Source organism: Dromiciops gliroides, chromosome 1 (assembly GCF_019393635.1).
Source record: "Dromiciops gliroides isolate mDroGli1 chromosome 1, mDroGli1.pri, whole genome shotgun sequence".
NCBI classification, from domain to species: domain Eukaryota; kingdom Metazoa; phylum Chordata; class Mammalia; order Microbiotheria; family Microbiotheriidae; genus Dromiciops; species Dromiciops gliroides.
Window position 1 is genome coordinate 33,065,576 of NC_057861.1, and position 20,413 is coordinate 33,085,988.

The following is a 20,413-nucleotide window of genomic DNA, read 5'->3' on the forward strand; positions in this document are numbered from 1 at the left end:
GTAGGAATCCAGTCTTCTAGACTACTACAGCTCTCCTCCTTCACAAGGCACTTACCCTGGGGCAGCTAGGTGGCGCAGTGGATAGAGCCCAGCCCTGGAGTCAGGAGTACCTGAGTTCAAATCCGGCCTCAGACGCTTAACACTTACTAGCTGTGTGACCCTGGGCAAGTCACTTAACCCCAATTGCCTCACTAAAAAAACAAACAAACAAAAAACAAGGCACTTGCCCTGGGGTCAGGTTGTCTCACCCAGCTGAGCAAATGATGATTATTCAGAGTACCTAGCTCCTGTTTGGTTGACTTCAACTGTTACAATTTTTTTTTTTGCTGGGAAATGAGGGTTAAGTGACTTGCCCAGGGTTACACAGCTAGTGTGTCAAGTGTCGGTTTTCAGATTTGAACTCAGGTCCTCCTGAATCCAGGGCCAGTGCTTTATCCACTGCGCCACCTAGCTGTCCCCTTGGTTGACTTCAACTGGAGAATGCTCCCCATTGGAGCTAAACATTGGCTTAATCATAAGAGGTCAAGCTGGTCACTCAGAATCTTAGAGCAATCACAGGCCAAATTCCCCTCACTGACTGATGTGTTTAGAGGGGAAAGTGCACCCTTGGAGGGTGGTGCTGATGTAGAGGAATGGCTTCTTTTGTTGGCTGGGTTGTGTGTGTGTGTGTGTGTGTGTGTGTGTGTGTGTATGTGTTTGCAGGGCAATGAGGGTTAAGTGACTTGCCCAGGGTCACATAGCTGGTACATGTCAAGTGTCTGAGGTCACATTTGAACTCAGGCCCTCCTGAATCCAGGGCTGGTGCTTTATCCACTGCATTACCTAGCTGCCCCCTTCTGTTGGTTTTTTACTGGCCATGCTCAAGAATGGTGAGCTCTTTTTCAGAGGGAGAAGAAAGAGGTTGGGATGGGTTGAGTCAAGTATGGCTGCCCATCACTTGTCTTAAAGACTGTTTCTTGATGCCTTCTCAAGCCATTTGAAGGAATTTTCCAGTTACCCACCTAAGTGACAGCTGGGCAGGGAGGAGTTACATTCCGATGTGGCAATGACCAACACATGCTACACCTTTGCCTAATATTGAAAGAACAACTCCCTGCCCAAGGCCTCTTAGAGTCACAATTTACACAGGGGTTTGTTGATAAATTATTACAACTCAGACAAGGAGAGTGATCCCACTTTTTGTAGTTTTTTTCCATATCCGCAGTTGGTACAAATGCATATTGACTAAATCCAAGGCATTATTAGACTCTGTATTGTAATGTGGTATAGAAGAAAGAGAACTGGTCTTAGAGCTAGGAAAACCTGGGTTCAAGACCTGCCAATGACACATACAGACTGTATGACCTTGGCTGAGTCATTTCATTTCTCTCTAGACTCTGGGCCAAAGCTTCTTAAACTGTGGGTCTCAACCCCACTTGGGATCCAGTAACTGAATGTGGGAGTCACGGAAAATTGGCAACAGTAAAAGGTTATGTATCCATACCTATTTTATATACTTACATACCCAGGTTCATGTAAAAATTTCTCGGGGTGAGGGGAAGAGGTCACAAATGGAAAAAGTTTAAGACGCCTCTCTCTAGCCAACTTTCTAAGACTATATATATGTTGTGGAGAAGTAGAGAGGAATCCCTTTACTTGAGACTTCCCTGAATCACTGAAATGATAGGTTCAGTATCCTCTATTATAATCAAAAGGCAGCTAAATTGTTGACTGTGGATACAAGCAACTATTAGGCACCTACTGGCTACTAGTGCTGGAGATGCAAAAAGCAGAAACGTTATTGGCAGGGAGGGGATTCTGGTAAGGCATCATGTACATGTGCCGCAAGGGCTGTCTCGAAAATGCTTAGCGCTTTTTACAAATGTTATCTCATTTGTATTCTGAAACCAGAGCCAAGCCCAGGGCCCCGTCCATCAAGCCAAGAAACTACTCGGAGAGTCCCAGGAGGAGGTGGGCGGGGCAATAAAGTGACGCTAATGGGCGTGGGAAAAAGACGGGTTCATTCTATCGCTTTGGACCAATAGCGGGGCGCGCTCTCGCTCCGCCCGCAGCCGATTGGCGGTTGCCATGGGTCTGGGCGTTCCGTTGACAAGATGGCGGCGGCGGTGGCTGTGTCGGCGCCAGTGACGCTTTTTCCTAGCTGCCCCTAGCCCGCGCCGGCTGCTGGGGATCGCAGGGCCGGGGCTGGGCCGCGGGTGCGGCAGCGCGGGGAGGCGACGCCGGAGCCATGGGCCCAGCCAGGCTCCGCCCGCCACCGGCCCCTCAGCTCCTGCTGTTGCTCCTGTTCCCGCTCGGCTTCCCGAGGGCCCTGTGGGGAGAAGTTGGTGGGTAGGGGCAGGGTTCTGAGCAGGGGGAGGGGCCTAGGTCTGTGGGCGGGGCTGGGAGAGGGGGGTGGCAGCGGGGAGCGAATTCTGCCTCTAATAACAGTTGTGCTGTGTGACCCTGGGCGAGTTGCTTCACCTCTCTGAGCAACAGGTCCCTAATTTGTTAAATAGGAACCATAGTATCCCAAACACCTGTTGTTAGATACTCTTGATGGAGGGGGGGGGGCATAGTGCACAGAGGCCCTAGGTTCAAATTCTGCCTCAGATATTTACTAGCCGTTTGACTTGGGCAAGTCGCTTAACCCTATTTGCCTCAGTTTCCTCATCTGTAAACTAAGCTGGAGAAAGAAATGACAAACCACTCCAGTATCTTTGCCAAGAAAACCCCCAAATAGGGTCACGAAGAGTTGGACACGACTGAAAACAACTGAATTATTATAATTAAGAGATATTTTTAAAGCTCTTTGCAAACCTTAAAGGTCCATATAAATGTTATCTATTATTAAAATTAGGTAATATTTGTAAAGTGTTTTACAAACCTCAAGGCATTATAGAAATGCTATCATTATTATTAAAAAGTGGTAATATTTGGAAAGCATTTTGCAAACCTATATAACTGCTAACTATACCCTGCTAATACTTAACAACAACAACAAAAAAAAAAAATAATATTATTATTATTTTGCGGGGCAATGGATATATAATAATAATTATTATTTTGCGGGGCAATGGGGGTTAAGTGACTTGCCCAGGGTCACACAGCTGGTAAGTGTCAAGTGTCTGAGGCTAGATTTGAACTCAGGTCCTCCTGAATCCAGGGCCGGTGCTTTATCCACTGTACCACATAGCTGCCCCCTATAATAATTATTATTAACCCTGAAAGATATTATTCATAAGTGGGCCTCAAACCTCAAAACACTATGTACAGGCTAGCTATAATTATTAAGATAACATAAAGTTCTATATAACAGCTAACTTTAGGATTAATGATAATTATTATTATTAAACCTGAGAGACAAGATATTTATTTGTATCTTTGTTCAGTTGTTTCAGTCATGTCCATCTCTTTGTGACCTTATTGGGGTTTTCTTGGCAGAGATAACCAGAGTGATTTCCCATTTCCTTCTCCAGTTCATTTTACAGATGAGGAAACTGAGACAAGCAGAGTGAAGTGACTTGCCCAAGGTCACACAGCCAGCAAATGCCTGAGGCTGGATTTGAACTCATGATGAAGATAAATCTCCTTCTACCCTCTGGGTTACATAGCTGTCCAGATGAGATGAGATAAGATATTATTTGTAAAGTGCCTTTAATCAACTTTGTGAAGATCCATTCCCACCTTAGCACCCCGTGTTGTTGTTATATTGTCCCCCTCATGAGGCAGTGGGTGCTGAGGGGTCCCAGGCTTCTGTAGCAGCCACAACAGTAGCAGTTGCTAGAGTCTTTTGGAATGAGTGCCTTGCTTCAGATCCCATGAGTGTCACCTGGGTGATCTTGGGCAGTCAGTCACTCAGGCTGAGGTAGCCACTCTCTACCAGGCAGTGGGCAACCTTGTGTGCAGAGAGTGAGCAGGCCCTGGCATCCTGAGTGTAGTAGAGAGAATGCCACCTCCAGGCCGGGGTTTTCACCTTTTCTCTGTCCTCAACTCCTTTGGCAGAATTGTGGGAATTAAAATTGTCCAAACTACAATGAAAGAGACTGAGGCAGAGCTCTGAGCCGGTGGCACTTTATGAAAGGGTCCACGGTCCCCTTTAATGAAGTGGGCCTCAGATCTTCCTCATGACCTGAGATGCCCCCTTCTTCCAGGGACTCATTTTTATGGAGTTTGCTACCCAAATATGCAAAAGAGGCTTGGTCCAGAATCTCATGGATTGACACACCTTGCTTTTGAGGATCAGTGACATTACAGATCTCCCGGTGCAATCAGATCAAACTGATTAATATTGATTAGGACAGAGTAGGGGGCCAAATGAGTCATTTCTCACAGAATCACATTTTTAATTGCATGGAATAAGAGACACAGGAATGCAAAGGAAACAAATTATGTTGAACTAGTTAACAACATGTTAAAAAAAAAGCAGCTTCACAGAGCCCCCATTAAGAATCCCTGCTCAGGACCCAGCTTCACATCCAGCCTGTGATGCTCATTCCCTCTCTGAGTCTGGGCAAATCACTTCACTTCCCCTGGTCCTCCATTGAGGAGGTTGGATTAGGTGGTTCCTGTGGTCCCTTCCAGCACCAAATCTAGGATTCTCTGAAGACCTGTGTTCAAATCCAGCCCAGATATTTACCAGCAGCTTTTTTGTTGGTTGGTTTGTTTTTGTTTTGTTTTTTTTGCAGGGCATTGGGGGTTAAGTGACTTACCCAGGGTCACACAGCTAGTAAGTATCAAGTGTCTGAGGCTGGATCTGAACTCAGGTCCTCCTGAATCCAGGGCCGGTGCTTTATCCACTGCGCCACCTAGCTTCCCCCTACCAGCAGCTTTTTAAGACTGGACACAGAAATGAAGTTTCCTGTGAGTAAAATCACCCGGCTGGAGCAGTTTTATCACCCACAGCTCTAAGTCCAGCGTCTGGCACACAGTTGGCGCTTAATAAATGTTTGATGATGTTGACATAACCCTGCGGCGCTCGGTGCACACACTTAGGAGGGCATTGCTCGAGCCTGCTGCCCCTTAAAGCTCTAAGTCCCCTCTTGTGGGGCCGTGAATCTTACTGACGCCTGACTCTTTTCTTTGCCAGCTTTTCTCCCGCCTTTTGTTCAAATGTCGGACACTTCGGTGAGCGTGGTCTTGGTCGGAGACACCGGCGACGTCGATGTGACTCTCGCCGTGTTGGATGATGAGCAGGGTGAGGAGCTTGAGCAGCCGCTTCGAGCAAACCCAATCAGTGCCTTCGAGGGCTGGAGTCCTGCTCTGTACAGGAGGGGCGGGGGCTCTGAAGCCTCTGACCCTGCGACTCCCTGAGCTGGCAGTGTGGGGGCAGGGAGGAGAGGGAAGGCTTCTGCAAGATTGTGCTCACAAAGGTAGAGGGGGAAAAAACCCCCCAAACCCTTGAAACCATTCTCTGTTCTTACCTCGCTTCTTTTAGGAATTCTGCCTGTTCCTGATTGTGGATTGCAGAATAACGGAACAAGCAATTGGAGTCTGACTGTGACTCCCGATGTGGTATGTTCAACATGAAATCGCTTCATTTCCCAGGGTTGTTCAGTCGTTTTAGTCGTGTTCCACCCTTCATGACCCCATTTGGGGTTTTCTTGGCAAAGGTACTGGAGCGGTTTGCCATTTCCTTCTCCTGCTCATTTTACAGATGGGGAAACTGAGGCCAACAGGGTTAAGTGACTTACCCAGGGTCACATAGCTAAGGAAGTGTCTGAGGCTGGATTTGAGCTCAGATCCTCCTGACTCTGGGCCCAGTGCTCTATGCACCACAGCACCCAGATGCCTTTCCTTTTGCATAAAGGTATCATATTGATTTTCCTAAAGCATCTGTCCCTACCCTGCTCAGAAGCTCCCAAGATAAACTCCAGACTCTTCTGTTTGCAATTTAAAGCTCTTCATGGTCTGGCTCCGGCCTACTTTTCCAAGCTTATTGCCTGTGACTTCTCTTTACACATTCTCACCTCCCTCTCCCAGCATCCTTAGCTTCCTTTAAGTCTCAGCCCAAGTACCGTCTCGCTCCTCCTCCTCCTCCCCAAATGGCTCTGCATTGACTCTGACTGTGCTTGACATATTTACTTTCTTATCCCCCCCCCCCCCCCGCCCCGTTATAGCTTCCTAAGGACAAGAAACATTATGTGTTCTCAGTGCCTGGTGCTGTGTTGTTAGTTAATAAGTGCTCCTTGAATGAAAGGCCTCGCAGGGTTGTCAAGAGTCAGGCTTCTACAGAGCTCGATATGATCTATAGAGCACTTGCTTCAAATGAGCCTGTGAGGCACAGTCTACAGGGATTATTATCCCCTTTTTGTAGACAAAGCAACCGAGGCTCAAAAAAATTAAGGAATTGGCCTTAGGCACAGCCAGTAAGCATCTGAGGTGGGATTTGAACCCAGGACTCTCTGGGACACCACCACACTATTGTGATAAGCTGTTGCTTGTTTGTTCTTCATGGAAATCTTAGTTCTGTTCTTGTACTGTCTTCTTCCAGGATCTGGCAGTGGGTGGGAAACCGGGGTGCAAGAGGGAGAATGGGAAACTTGGAATAACAAGACCTGAGCTTGAATCACCCCTGGTGTGACCTTGAACAAGTCCCTTTCTCCCTCCCTGGGACTCACTGTCCTCCTCTGTAATTTTATTTTATTTTTTGCAGGGCAATAGGGGTTAAGTGACTTGCCCAGGGTCACACAGCTAGTAAGTGTCAAGTGTCTGAGGCTGGATTTGAACTCAGGTCCTCCTGAATCCAGGGCCGGTGCTTTATCCACTGCGCCACCTAACCCTAACCCTCCTCCTCTGTAATTTGAAGGCGTTGACCTCTATTGATAGACTCTGAGGGCCCTTCCAGCCCTGGATCTGTGGCCCTGGGACAGTGAGGTTTGCTGTGAACATCCAGGCATCATGCATGGAAAGAGGGCTGAATTTGGGCCAGACACAGCTTACGCCATTGTGGCGCAGTGGGGAGAGTGTAGACATGGCGTCAGGCATGAGTCTTAGTGCCAGGACTCCCTGCCTTGGTGATTTAGAGCCTCTCTCCTCCCTTTGAAAAAGGGGATACTCCTGGTGCTTCCCACCCTTGCCTGAATCACCTCACGTCCCTGTGTGGAGCCTCAGCTCCCTCATCTGTAAAATGGGTAGGTTGAGTTAGACGACCGTTCCCTAGAGTCCCTTCCAAGATAAAGGCCTGTGCTGTCAGCTGTAGAATTTTAAAACCGAAAAAGAGGGTTTGAGATCCTCTGCTCTTCCCACCTCATTTCTGGTTTGAGTCCGGGACGAATGGAGGCACTGACCTGACAGCTAGAAAGATGCGGAGTGCAAGATTGATTTGGGTAGGGGTTGGTGAGGCAGTTCCCACCTGGCCTTTTCCTGGGCTGATTTCATTTGAGGACTTCTCCCGGGGGGTGGGGGTGGGGGCAGCTTGGTCAAGTATAGAGGACTTGGGGTCATGTGGACTGTCAGATCAAGGGCTGGAAGGCGCTTCAGAGTCCAGTGAGGCCTGTCCTCCCCTTTTTAATATGAGGAAACTGAGGCTCAGAGAAGTCACCAAGGGGACTTGGGTCTTAGCTCTGGTGCTTAATGTCTGGAGGATTCAAACCCTCTTTCTTCATCTGTGAAGATGGGGAAAGTCACAGGCAGGCTAGGATTTCCTGGAGGACCTTGGGTAAGCCACTGGTAAGTACTGAAGGCCAGTCTTGCCCAGGACAAGTCATTGAAGGCTCTGTCTTCCTAGGATTTAGTGATTAAATCCGAGATTGTCGTCTGTATTGGTCAAAGGAATTCCCTCAGTGATGAAACAAGGTCCCAGGAAGATGTTCCAGGGCTGTCTAGAGGCTTCCTCATCCCTTGATAAGTGGGACGTTTGTGATCAGAAATGTATTTTCAAAGTCCGTGAGAACTCAAACAAGTATTTTTCCCCTAGAGGGGCTCAGAAGTGACCGTGAGTTTGAATGGTGATGTCCAGTCCTGTGCCCCTGAGACGGATTTCTTCTCTGACTTTCCCTGTTTTGTGGAAACCCTCCTGGTGTCTGCATCCCGCAACACATCCTGTTTGGCGCACTTGCTCATTCAAGTGGAAATCTACCCAAATGCTTCCTTTGCCCAGAACATTCCAGGTAAGCACTGCGGTCACACACCCAACATGGTTAGGAAGGCGTCCTCGACATCTTTGCTTAGATTCTGTTGGCCATTGGCTTCGTGAATTTCAAAAAATGCCATCTTTGCAAGACTGACATGGGATCTCATTGGAAAGCCAACCTGTTTTTCACATGCACCCAAGGATAAAGCCCAGGCTCCGGAATTTAAGACACTTTTTTAGGGTTTTTTTTTTTTTTGTTGTTGTTGTTGTTTGTTTGCTTGTTTTGGTGAGACAGTTGGGGTTAAGTAACTTGCCCAGGGTCGCACAGCTAGTAAGTGTCTGAGGCCAGATTTGAACTCAGGTCCTCCTGACTCCAGGGCCAGTGCTCTATCCACTGTGCCCCTAAGCTGCCCCTAAGACCCTCCTTTTTTTTTTTGGTGGGGCAATGGGGGTTAAGTGACTTGCCCAGGGTCCCACAGCTAGTAAGTTAAGACCCCTTTTTAAAAAGCAGTGTGTGGTGCAGTGTTAGAGACCCCATAGTTGCCATTGATTTCTTAGATTAAGGAGGTTAAAATAGGTTACTCTTGAGAAGCAGAATGGCATTCTTGGCGTTAGGAAGACCCAGGTTCCAATGGTGTCTTCACCATCTGACCTTTAGCTGTATTTCACTCTCAGTGGCTTGAACAACTATTTCACTCTCTGAGCTGCCGCACAGTTGTCAGTCTGCATTGTTTCTTGCCAGGCACTCCATAGATCGCTGAAATCACCGGTCTGGACCAAAAAAACTTTATTCCTTGGGTGTTAAACATTTACCAGCATGCCCCCTGATTGCAATATTGAGTTAACAGGGACTGGTTTGGTTTTTGGATTTTTCTTTGTATCCCCAGAATTTAACACAGTGCCTGATATATAGTAGGTGCTTAATAAATGTTTGTTATTTGATTGGATAAGAAAACAATCCTCTGTTAATTGGCTCTGAACTGCATGGTTGTTTGGAGCTGATCTAAGGACAGGACCCTGTTTTCCTCTTTTTATAGGCTCAGGGTATTCTAAGCCCCTTATTCCTAGAAATGCTACTCTTTGCCATGTAGTGGGCCCATAATAATTGTGTATGGAACTGAGTTGAGATATAGAATTGAAAAGACCTGTTGGTTCTTGGGCATCTTCAGCTGTCTGACACATCCCGGGGAGGTGAATGCTGCTGTTCCTGCTGCCTCAGGAGACCAGCACCAGCCCTCTAGGGCTCTAGAAGGCCCCCTCTTCTCCCCAGCTTCTCACTGAGTTCTCAAACCCCAGCCTAGGTCAGCAGGAGGGGGACCATGCAGAGGGCCCCGCCCAGAACTCCAACAGCACCCACCGTGATGTGTTTACATTAATAATTGTGAGTTGTCCACTCTGACCCCATGAAGGTGTGAACAGTTTTGCAGCCAGTGAGAAAGAGAGCAGATCAAGGAAAAAGTCGAAAAGAAAGAAATTAGGTATGTAGCACTCCCAGGGCCTTGTAGCTGATGAGAAGTGAGTGTGCGTCTGAGATGTATGGGGAGGTGGTTGTCTGACATTCCCAAGGGCGCTGCTCAGCCACCCATGGGGGAGGCTGAAATGATCGGGGTCCTGGGCCAAATGCTTACCTCCAGGGTGGTTTGTACTGAGGGCATTAACCCTCTCCCCCCTGCCCTGCCCCCATGTCACTAACATTATCAGGTCCTATTGTATCATGTCATGGTAAACTAAAATCAGCTACTGTTTTTAATAGAATGTTTTCAGTATCATGGTGTTAAAAGAAGTTCAGGTAAGGCAGGCCTTTCACTCAGAGGATCCTGCTAGTCAAGAGCTGGGTGACCTCCCAGGCCACTGAGTCTTAACTCCCTCATTTCATAGAGGAGGAAGCTGAGACCCAACAAGGTGTAGTGACCTGCCTAGCGTCTCATGTATGATTAACGATAGAAAGCAAGATTTGAGCCCAGACCCTCAAGGGCCAAAATCTATGCTCCGAGGTGCTGACAGCTCACGCTCTGGGTCATGAAGGCTTTGGACAAAAGTCCTAGCCAACTTGAACCTTCAAAAACTAAGGCTGACTAAGCCGTCCTCTGCTTCCTTAGGTCGGGCTGCCACCTCTGACTGTCCCATTGAATCAGAAATTTGGCCTCCGGAGCCTGGGGGGGACTGTCCACTCAGGAATACAGCCTTTGTTTCTCCCTGGGGAGGAGCACAGACGTGGCTTTGTCCCACAACTAAGGTAGTCGACAGGCCCCAGCACTTTCAGCTTGTTAGGAAATTGGAAGTTCCTTGAGACGTGCTTTTGTCTCCTTGACACCAAACTTGATGGCTTGTGCTTAGTAGGTCTCACAGTGAATTGAATTGAGTGGGTTTGCTGTCAGTACCTCTGCCCAACGGTGAGTAGTTTATTTCTGTTCTGCCCTGAAAGTGGAACCTTTGGAATTAGGGCCAAGAACATAACTGAGCCTGGAATAGTGTGTGCGTCTGGGTTCAGACCACCGATAGTCCAAGCTGAGGCCATGTGGCTACATGTCCTAGACCTGAAAATCCCATTCTCTTGTCCTGGAAAATTGTGCCCTCTGGGAGGTCATTGTCGACAGGAGGCTACGACTCTTCTTCCACACTACAGATTGTCTGGCAGCATCAGAAAAAAAATGTGCATCAAGCAGTCATGTTAAACAGTATCTTGTTGCTTGCGCTGCGCCGCCCCCCCCCCCCCCCAGCCTAGGGATATTGTGCCCTGGGCAGCTGCCCCGCCTTGTCTACTCTCCAGACCTAGTTTTGTCAACAAGGCCTACAAAGCAAGTGTGACTATAGAACGCCTGGGTCTGATTGAGAACCTTCTGTACATGGGACAGGCCATCTCCATTCCTTAGGAAGAAAGAGCTTTCAAAATTAAAGAATTAAAAAACTGATACCTGGCAAGGTTGTGGGAGGTGGAGTGGGGAGAAGGACAGTTGGGGCGGGGTGGGGGGGCCACTTTCTAAGGAGATTTCATGCATCTCCCAAAAGGAGAGAATGACCCCAAATACATGGGAACTGCTTGGAAGCCCATTGTGTCAGGCCCACTTTTCTCTTCCCTCTAGGCCCTCCAGTCTAGATGATCCATCAGTTCCAGGGGTTTAACTATTATCGCTAAGCAGATGGCTCCTGAATCTGTCTCACCACCTCTCTCCTCTCTCCTGAGATCCATGCCCACATTTCTGCCTGTGTGTTCTGGACAGCTCACCTGCTTGCCCTGAAGGCATCTCGAACTCAACACATCTAAAGCAGAGCTCGTGTTCTTTCCTCCCATAACCCTCCTTTCTCTCTACCTTCAGTACCCTGGTCCGGAGTACCGCTATCCCTCTATTCACTCAGCTCTGCCGCCTTGGAGTCTTTCTTCACTTCTTATTCCCATCCACACCTCGTATAGAGCACTTACCAAGTCTTGTTGATTGGACCTTTCAAAAACCTCATGGATCCCTCCCCTTCTTGCCAGTGGCCTCCTAAGTGGTCTGTTTGCCTCCAGCCTGCCCCCTCTCTGCTCTGTCCTCTGCACAGCTGCCAAATGGGTGTTTCTAAAGCAAAGGACTGACCACTGCACTGCCCTGCCCAAGAAACAAGCAGCTCCCCATTGCCCCTGAATAAAATAGAGACTTCTCTGTTCACCATCCAGGCTTCTAGCCTGTCTTGCCAGGCTTATGTCCCCCATTTCTTTCCTTCACACATCCTTTTGCAGCCAAACTGTCCTACTCAGTACTCTGGGTGTGTTCTATATTACATTTCTCAGTTCCTCATGCCTGGAATGCCCTTTTTCACCTTGGTCCGTTGGAATTCGTAGCTCCCTTCGAGGCTTAGCCCAAGTGTTAACCTCTTCCACTGCTTTTTTTTCAGCCTCTTCTGATTCTCCTGGTTATTAGTACCCCTTTCCTCCACACCTCTAAATCACTTTGTATTTTTACCTATCTGTGAATGTGTTGTGTCTGCCAGGAGATTGTAAGCTCTGAAGGCAGGGACGACCTCCATTGTCTCTGTACTGCCCGGTGCCCAACACAGTGCCTGGTACAAGGTGGGGATTTAATAGGTGCTTGATTGACTTCGAGACAGTTACAACATTGGGTCATTTCTCATTGGCTCCTGAGGAGATTGGATTGATCATAAACCAAATTTTAGGCCATTATCTAATTAACGACCCAAATATTTTGTCAGATCATCACTGACTTTGACATAGAATCACATGATCAGGACTTGGAGTTTCTGGGTGGTGGAAATTAGATGTTGGAATACAGCACGATTAACCATGAAGCATGGTAGAATGAATTCAAAATAACCTACCTGGAATTCTACAGCATCTACCCTTTAATCTGACATTATCTTGATGGATTAAAATGAACCCTTGTTGCAGGAGGCCCAGGATTTGGGGTTTGAGGGAGACAGGGGCCTGGGAGGTTTGAGGAGAGAGCATCTCATTTGCTGGGAAACTTGTTTCCTGGTTCTATGTAGATAGTTGAAACACTTGTTTTTATAAGATTTGAGTTCCACATTTTTTCCCCTCCCTTCCCTCCCCCAGACAGCAAGCAATCTGATAGAGGTTATCTATGAATAATCACATTAACCATATTTCTGCAAATGCTTATCTTTTGAGAGTGTATTATGTTTTCTGGGTGGCCCTTGGGCCTTGCTAGCCCGTGTGCCCATGGGATCCACGGGAGGTTTGTAGCATATGTGGGTGGGCACTGGCTTGCTTGGGGCTTGCTTGGGGATTCTTTGGGAGGCTGTTCTTTAAAAACTTCACTTCCCTTTCTTCCCTTTTCAGACAGCAACATCTCCTTATCTAACCTGGTGTATCAGCCCTTCGGCTCCTGTCCTTGTAACTTGGCCATTGGGATCTGTGATGTCCGGTGCTGCTGTGATGAGGTACAGACTCCGCTCATCGGGCGCCGGGGCAGAGACCCTGGGCCAGACAGGCCCCCTGCCGTGAAGACCTTGATGAGAACGGGCATGTGTTATTTCAGACAAAAATCTCTTCATTTCTGGAGCTCTCAGGAAAGAAACAGGCTGGACTGGACGGTTCTTGGTCCCTTCTAGTGCCAGACCCACGAGAAGCCCTGAGGAGGACCTTCCATTCATATTGAGCTGTGATGGCAATGGCTTCTCCTTTGGCAGTGGTTTTTACTAGTTTTTTCCAGAGTCCTTTTGCTTGAATTTGATCTTGCAGAGATTTATGAAGCACTTAATGTGTGCAAGGAGAGAATTGATTGTGGTGGGAAGAGTTCTGGCCTTGGAGTCAGAAAACCTGGGTTCAGATCCCATCTCTGCCATCAACTAGCAGTGTTACTCTAGCCAAGTCATCGCCCCTCTCTGGGATAATAATACTCGTAATCCTTACTTCATGGGCATGTAGGAGGGCCCTCCGATGAGACTGCCAACTAGACTGGTACCCCTGGGAGCTGAGGAGCTCAGCAAGTGAAGAGAGGAGGGGCTTGGGGGGGAGTGGGCAAGGAGAATATCACTGTGAGTGTTAGTTATTATCATGGAGGTGCCTTGAGGCCTGCCTTCTTTTCATTGTTTCCCCCTGTGATTTAATTAGAAGAGGGAGCTCCCCAGAGAGGAAATTCTCTGCTAAAGGGAAGAAAGTTCCTTAGGGTCAGAGAGAGTTGCCCCAGGCCCTGGGAGATTTACCCAGGGTCACCCAGGTAGCCACCCCAGGTCTTGGGGCTTCGAGGCCAACTGGCTATTTATCTACCTAGTAGATGTCTGAGTCTGGATTTGAACTCAGGTCTTCCAGCACATAATTGGAGCTTGAGAGATACTTGTTGAATTGAATGTCAAGGCCCCGTGCTAGGAGCTAGAAACAAAGCCAGCCCTGCTCTCTGATGGTAGGATCTAGGATGGGAAGGAAGGAGAGATCGTCAGCTGCTTTGCTTCTTTTTCTTTGTTTTTTAACTCACTGCTCCCAGGGCTGGGTAGAGGCTAAGAGAGGTGAGGGAGGAGGGCAGGAGGCCCAAGCAGGAGGAAGGCAACCAGCCAATGAGAATGAGCTATGTTTGATCAAAAAGGGCCACAGATTTAACCCCCATTGCCCCGCCAAAAAAAAAAAAAGGGCCACAGATGATGTGGTGAATCCCATACATAGCAAGACAGAAGGCAGAATGAATGCAGTGAGCCAGTGTCCATGGAGTCCAATGAAAGAGAACAGGGTAATCAAGGGAAGTAACCTGACTGGGCCCTCTTCTCCAATCCCAGGCCCATGGCCCACGGCCCATCCTTCTGCTCATCACCAAAGCTGTCACAGCTCTGACAGGTGACTTCTTTGTCCTTTGACCTGCTCCATTTTCAGAAGAGCGAATTGTATGCTAAGCTGTCACAGTGTGAGGTGTGAGGTTTGGGCATGTGTTTTTGTTGTAATGTTAAAAAAAATTATTTGTATTTTATTTTTAGAGTTGTGCCTCTTGTTTAAGAAGCAGGATAGATGGGGGCAGCTAGGTGGCGCTGTGGATAGAGTATCAGCCCTGGAGTCAAGAGGACCTGAGTTCAAGTCTGGCCTCAGACACTTGACATTTACTAGCTATGTGACCCTAGGCAAGTCATTTAACCCCAATTGCCTAAAAAGAAAAAAAAGGCATCAGCAGTATGGATTTAGAGCCTGGAGCTGCTGTAGTCTGTCCTGATGGATCCCTTTCTGCACACTTCAGGGACTGACTGTGTGGAGTGGGTCCCTTCAGTTCAGCACTTTCTTACTAAGATGCTGCTGCCAATATAGCTGACTTGTGACATCCCTGGCAAAGGAAATATTTTGGATGAATGATGGTAACGTTTGGTGGCTAAAGCTTCTTTCTTTAAGTCGAGGCACTGTGGGGAGAGAACACTAAGCTTGAGGTTGGGAAACCCCTGGCTTCAAATCTTTCCTCTCAATACTCCCTGCCTGTGTGATCCTGGGCAAAGAACTTCAATTCTCTTAGTCAGCATTTATTAAGTGCCTGCTGAGTACCAAGGACCAGGACAGGTGCTAAGGACAAAAGGACAACTGGGGGTGGGGATAACAAGTACATGGAGGGGCAGCTGGGTGGCGCAGTGGATGGAGCGCTGGCCCTGGAGTCAGGAGTGCCTGGGTTCAGATCCTCGGATCCGGCCTTGGACACTTAACACTTGCTGGCTGTGTGACCCTGGGCAAGTCACTTGACCCCAATTGCCTCACTAAAAAAAACCAAAAAAACCCCAAAACAAAGTACATGGAGAAATATGTGCCGCCTAAACACAAAGTTAACACACGCGCGCACATACTATTATACCTGTGCACCAATAGATGCATATACAAATCACGTGTGTGCAGGCATGATTTAAATACCGGGCACCTTGGGATGCATCTGTCATAGCCCAGGAGAAGCCTCTGCTTCTCCTTTCATGTGCCTCTGAGCTCAGAGTGACCGTGCAGCTGCTCCCTCCCGAGTGACCAGATGCAATGGACTTCTCTCGGTCCTCGGCCTTTTGGGATGCAGTCGATCACCTTCTCTTCCTGGATCCTCTTTGTTCTGGGTTTTCATGCCCCCATTCTCTCCTGTTTCTCCTCCTGCCTAGCTGACCACTGCTGCCCAGTCTCCTCCCCCTGGGTCTTTTCCCAGACTGTGTGCACTAGCTGGCCTGGGTCCTTTTCTCTTCTCCTATATGCCTCCCGAGTTACCCTCATCAATTCCAGTTCCATGGCTCTAGATCTCTGCTGAATCACAGTCGGGCACCCTCATCTGCCCATTTGGCATCTCCCATTGGATGTTCTGAGGGCATATCACACCCATCTAGCCTTCACCAGCCCAAAGCCTCCTCTCTTCCCAACTTTCCTGTTTTTGTCCAAGGTCCCCCCCCACCCTTCTAGTCGCCCAGGCTTGATACCTGGGGGGATCAAGCTCGGCTCCCATTGGCACGGCTCCTTCACATATTTGATCTCTTCCTGTCCATCCGCTCTGTCTGCTCCCCCACGCCCGGCTCAGGTGCCCATTCCTCTCCCTGGACTCTTGCCCTCTGCCTGGGTTCCCTGTCACAGAGCTCTCCTCGCTCCGCTGCCAACAGGATTTTGCTAAAGCTCAGGGCTGATCATGTCAGCGGCTCCCTATTGCCTGCAGGAGCCAATACAGGGTGCTCGATTTGGCTTTTAGAGCCCTTCTTAAGCCTGTTCCCTCCTAGCTTTCTTGTGTTTTCGCACCCTCCATCCTTCCTGGCCCTCTGCTGTCTGGCCAGATGGAGCCACACCACTGACACACTGCTCTCCTGCCTGGGATGCTCCTTCTCCTCCCCTCTGCCTTGGAGCTTCCCTGGACCTCCTCACGACTCAGCTCAGATCCTCCCTCCACACCCTTCTCCATCCTGCCCTCCCCGGCCCATCCTCCCAGAGATCACCTCCACCTTCTCTGGCGTGCATCAGTCTCTTACAGAATTGGCTGCACGCTGCAGCCTTGATTAGACTATGCAGGCCTTGAGAGCCAAGACTGCCTGTTGCCTTTTTATCCCCAGCTCTTCCTTAGCATGCTGCTTTGCACCTAGTAGCTGCTTAATAAACACTTGTTGACTGACCACAGGGAGTTCCCCTTGGGCCCCAGTCAACAAAATTACAAATTAAAGATCCTTGAAACATGGAGAGCTAACTTAAAAAAAAAAAAAGACAACTAAGCACTTTTGAACAGAACATTACTTTGGTAAAGAAAGTCTCTGAAACATAATTGACTTCTTGAATTCTTGGGGCCATCGTAAAGAAGATCAGTCAGTCTCTTTGGCTGTAAGACCCTGCTGTGTTTCAGCCAGGGGCTGTCTGTGTCTAATTGACTTGACACGTGTCATTGGAGCACGAGGCCCATTGATAGCCCTGGCTCTTTATAGGCCCCTTCACCCTTGCCGGCCCCCCATGATGTGTTCTGCTCGCTCTCGCTCCTTCTCTCTCTCTCTCTCTCTCTCTCTCTTTCTCTGTCTCAGCTTCCAAGGTCAAGCCTTTCTCCCCCTTGGTGGTTGGAGCCCCAAGCTCTGGCTAAGGTGCCGGGTGTGGCAAAGAGCCCTGGCGTGTGGACTGACCACCCTTTTGTGTCTTCTTCCCAGGAGTGCACACCCAGCTTTTTGGACCTGTTCAGAGATTACTGCTTCCCAGGAGTTTTTGGTGGAAATGTCAATCCACCTTTTGACCAGCTGTGCTCTACCCCTGTGACAGACAGGTCACCAGATTGGTTTCCCTTCTTGTGTATTCACTCTTCCATGGACAACTCTCCTTTCCTTGGTTATTTTTACCATGGCTCCACGTGAGTAGAAACCCCATGCCTTTTGTGGCTGAACGCTAATGAAGCCACTTCTCTGACTGGGGGCCAGCCATGCACGCTTCCTTTCTGAAATTCCCCAACTTAAAAACGTTTTATTCCGTGTTGTAGTTTTTCTGAGTTTCCCTTGTGTTGTGCATGGGAAAGAATAACGTCAAACTAATAACATTTGGCCCAACAGCTAAGAGTTACAAACGTGCCAATAATTCTTGTTCTTTGCCTTGTAGGGTTTTCAGGGAAGAGTCCAACTTCCAAGGATCTATCCCTAGCGACGTGAAGGACTGGTCGGATTTTGGCTATCTGCAAGACAGTCCACTGATGACGCTGGAGAAAACCACTTTCACCATCCCCCAGGTCAGGACTTCGGTTTCACAACAGGACCATCTTTAGTCTTCTTGTCAGTCAATCCAGCTCCTTCATTCAACTCATTCCAGGGGGCTGGGGTGGGCCCCAAGTAGCCAACAAACACAGAACCATCCCTGGCCATGAGGAGCCACCATTTCCATAATTCCTCCTCCTTGTTTTTATTTGATCTCAGCCCCTCCATGCCTGCCCAGCCTGTAGGATCGTGGCCATGCCCTCCCCTCATTTTCCCACGGGGCCTCTCACTGAGTGGGGCGTCTGCCTGCCCTCCTCCTCCCTCTGTGTCACACACATGTTGTCCTTGTTCTTTTCCTGTTCTTGAGTGAGGCTCATCACAAGGACCCTCAGAGACAGTGTTCAGGAGACGGAGCCCTGGGCCTGGAGTCAGGAGTTGCTGTGGTTGTTCATTTGTGTCTGACTCTTTGTAGCTCTGGGGTCTCATCCACAGGGTTTTCTGGGTAGAGACATGGGGGTGGTTTGTCACATCTCTGTCCTTTGTGTCCCCATTTTACAGATAAGGAACCAGGGTTGCATGGCTAGGAAGTGTCTGAGGCTGGATTTGAACTTAGCTTTTTTAACTCTGGGCCTGGTGCTGTATCTACTGTGCCACCTACCTGCCCCTAGCAGTCAGGAAGACCTGAGTTCAAATCTAGGCTCAGAAACTCACTTAGCCATGTGACCTCTGCAAGGCATTTCACCTTAGGACAGAGGCGCAGTTTCCTCATTGCATCTGCTCCCCAGGGTTACTATGAGGATCAAGTGAATCGATTTCACTTTTTTTGGTTAGTCATTCAGTCATGTCCAGCTCTTTGTGAATCTGGTTGCCTCATTTACAGATGAGGAAACCAAGGCATAGAAAAGTCAAACAACTTGCCAAGTGTGACTGCTGCTGAGTATCTGAGGCAGGACTTGAACCTGGGTCCTCCTGCCCTCAAGTCTTAGTGCTGAGCCGTCCTCTGTTAGGCTGTCCCTGGGCTAAGCTTCTCCTGACCCCTCTTCATGTGTCCAGAGTATCAGACTGACAATGTGACGGCTCTGGCATCCTTTCGGTTTGGTGAAGGGCTGTTGGACTGAAGTCCTATTGACTCGCCCTTTAGTGGGCTATTACTGCCACCAGCTCCATGACTTTTAGAAGGCAGGGAAACAGTCGCTTCCCAGCGTCTTACTTTAGTAGAATGCTCCTGAGTTCCATGTGATCCAACTTCTTAAATAGCTCAAATTATGCAGTGTTTTATAACCCAAGCCCCTCCTTGAGCCACTTCCTGACACTGTCTGTGTATTCATTCTAAGACCTCCCATGGGGTAGGAAAGAGCCACTGAGGGTGAGTACAGTCAGCGTGTGGGTCTCAGATGCCTGGAGTGCGGGGGGCAGCCTGGTAGTAGTGGGAAGCAGAAGGAAGACCCTGGTGCTAATTCCACCTCGGGCACTTGTTTGCTGGGAGATCCTGGACAAGTCACCAAATCTCTCTGAGTCTCAGTTGTTTCATCTTTAAAATGATGAGAAGGGCACCGACCTTTGCATGGCCCTGAAGGAAATAATGTAGAAGTGCTTTGGGAATGTTTGCTGTTATAATATGGAAGGCCATGAACTTCAAAATGAGTTCTCTTCCTAGGCTAGTTCTCTACCTTGATTAGTCACTGTCCGGGTCTACCAGCTGCCCTTTGGGGAACCTCTCCTAATAGGAAGCAGGCCACAGCAAGGTGCCCAGGAGGCTGGTGAGCATTGATTTTGTGGTGGCCGGAAGAGAGGTCTTCAATCTTGTCATGTTCATCTTGTCCTTAGGTGTCCATTCTGGGGCAGTGTGTTCGCCAGGCCCCTGTGGCCTTCCTTCAGAATTTTGATGTGAAGTGTATTATTAACTTGGCAACATATCATCAAGAGTGGGAAGATATTAGTAAAATGAAGATAAAAAATGGTAGCATTGGAGGTATGTTGTGTTTGAGGGGAGAACAAAAAAGAGTCCCCATTCTATTGTGACCCCATGATATTAGAAAATATTACCACTAGATCACTTTGGTCAGAATCTATTCAGTCATCTGTTGGCGGGGGAGGGAACACCATTTTATTTTTAGAAATACCCAGGGGCTTTACTATTTAATAATTTTAATTAATTTAAATTTTATTAGCATTTATGTAGTACTTAAGACTTGCAAAATGTTTTTCAAATATTTTCTTATTTGATCTTAACAACTCTCTGAGATAGGTGCTATTATTACCCTGGTTTTACAGGTGAGGCAACAAAGGCAGACAAAGGTTAAGTGACATCCTCAGGGTCACACAGATAGTAAGTGCCCAAGGCTAGATTTGAACTCAGGTCTTCCTGACTCCAAGTCCAACAAAGTCAGTCAAATGAGATAACAAATGTAAAGTGCTATGTCAATGTGAGCTGTTGTCATTAGCATTATCCTGGGCCTCATCATCTTGTGACCCAACCACAGTACCTGCCGCATTGACCTTTGGGGCCTGAGAAGAGGGTCAGAGGAGAGAATTGACATGAAAGAGAGTTGCTAATTGACAAGGATTCTGTCAGTATGAATGATTACCGACTGAATGTCATCAACACTGAGTGAGGAGATAGATTCTTCCTTACAGCCAAGCAGCACTGGGTGCAGTTTCCCTCTGGAGGCCCCACTGACCAGTGCTCTTCCTAATGCAGGGTGTGGAGGAGTGACATTCTCACGGAACGCCCACGTGCTTGTGTCTGACTTACTCAGGCGGACTAGGAGG

At 48.4% G+C, this 20,413-nt stretch overlaps 1 protein-coding gene across 5 annotated transcripts in view; it reads left to right on the forward strand.

Annotated features, from left to right (window-relative positions):
• Positions 1–2,098: 2,098 nt before the first annotated feature.
• Positions 2,099–20,413, forward strand: part of TCTN2 (tectonic family member 2) — a 46,802-nt gene continuing 28,487 nt past the window's right edge. For 3 of the 5 annotated variants that reach the window (XR_006354216.1, XM_043979228.1, XM_043979230.1), the window contains exons 1-9: positions 2,099–2,324; positions 5,066–5,173; positions 5,414–5,490; positions 7,895–8,087; positions 9,460–9,528; positions 12,846–12,946; positions 17,111–17,307; positions 17,550–17,676; positions 19,469–19,613. Coding sequence is in view for 4 of the 5 variants with exons in the window: in XM_043979228.1 (XP_043835163.1) it covers positions 2,228–2,324; positions 5,066–5,173; positions 5,414–5,490; positions 7,895–8,087; positions 9,460–9,528; positions 12,846–12,946; positions 17,111–17,307; positions 17,550–17,676; positions 19,469–19,613 (1,114 nt within the window). In the remaining variant the exon portion in view is untranslated. Of the gene's footprint in view, positions 2,325–3,502; positions 3,623–5,065; positions 5,174–5,413; positions 5,491–7,894; positions 8,088–9,459; positions 9,529–12,845; positions 12,947–17,110; positions 17,308–17,549; positions 17,677–19,468; positions 19,614–20,413 lie in introns of those variants that run through there. The other 2 variants (XM_043979231.1, XM_043979229.1) reach the window with 2 other exon arrangements.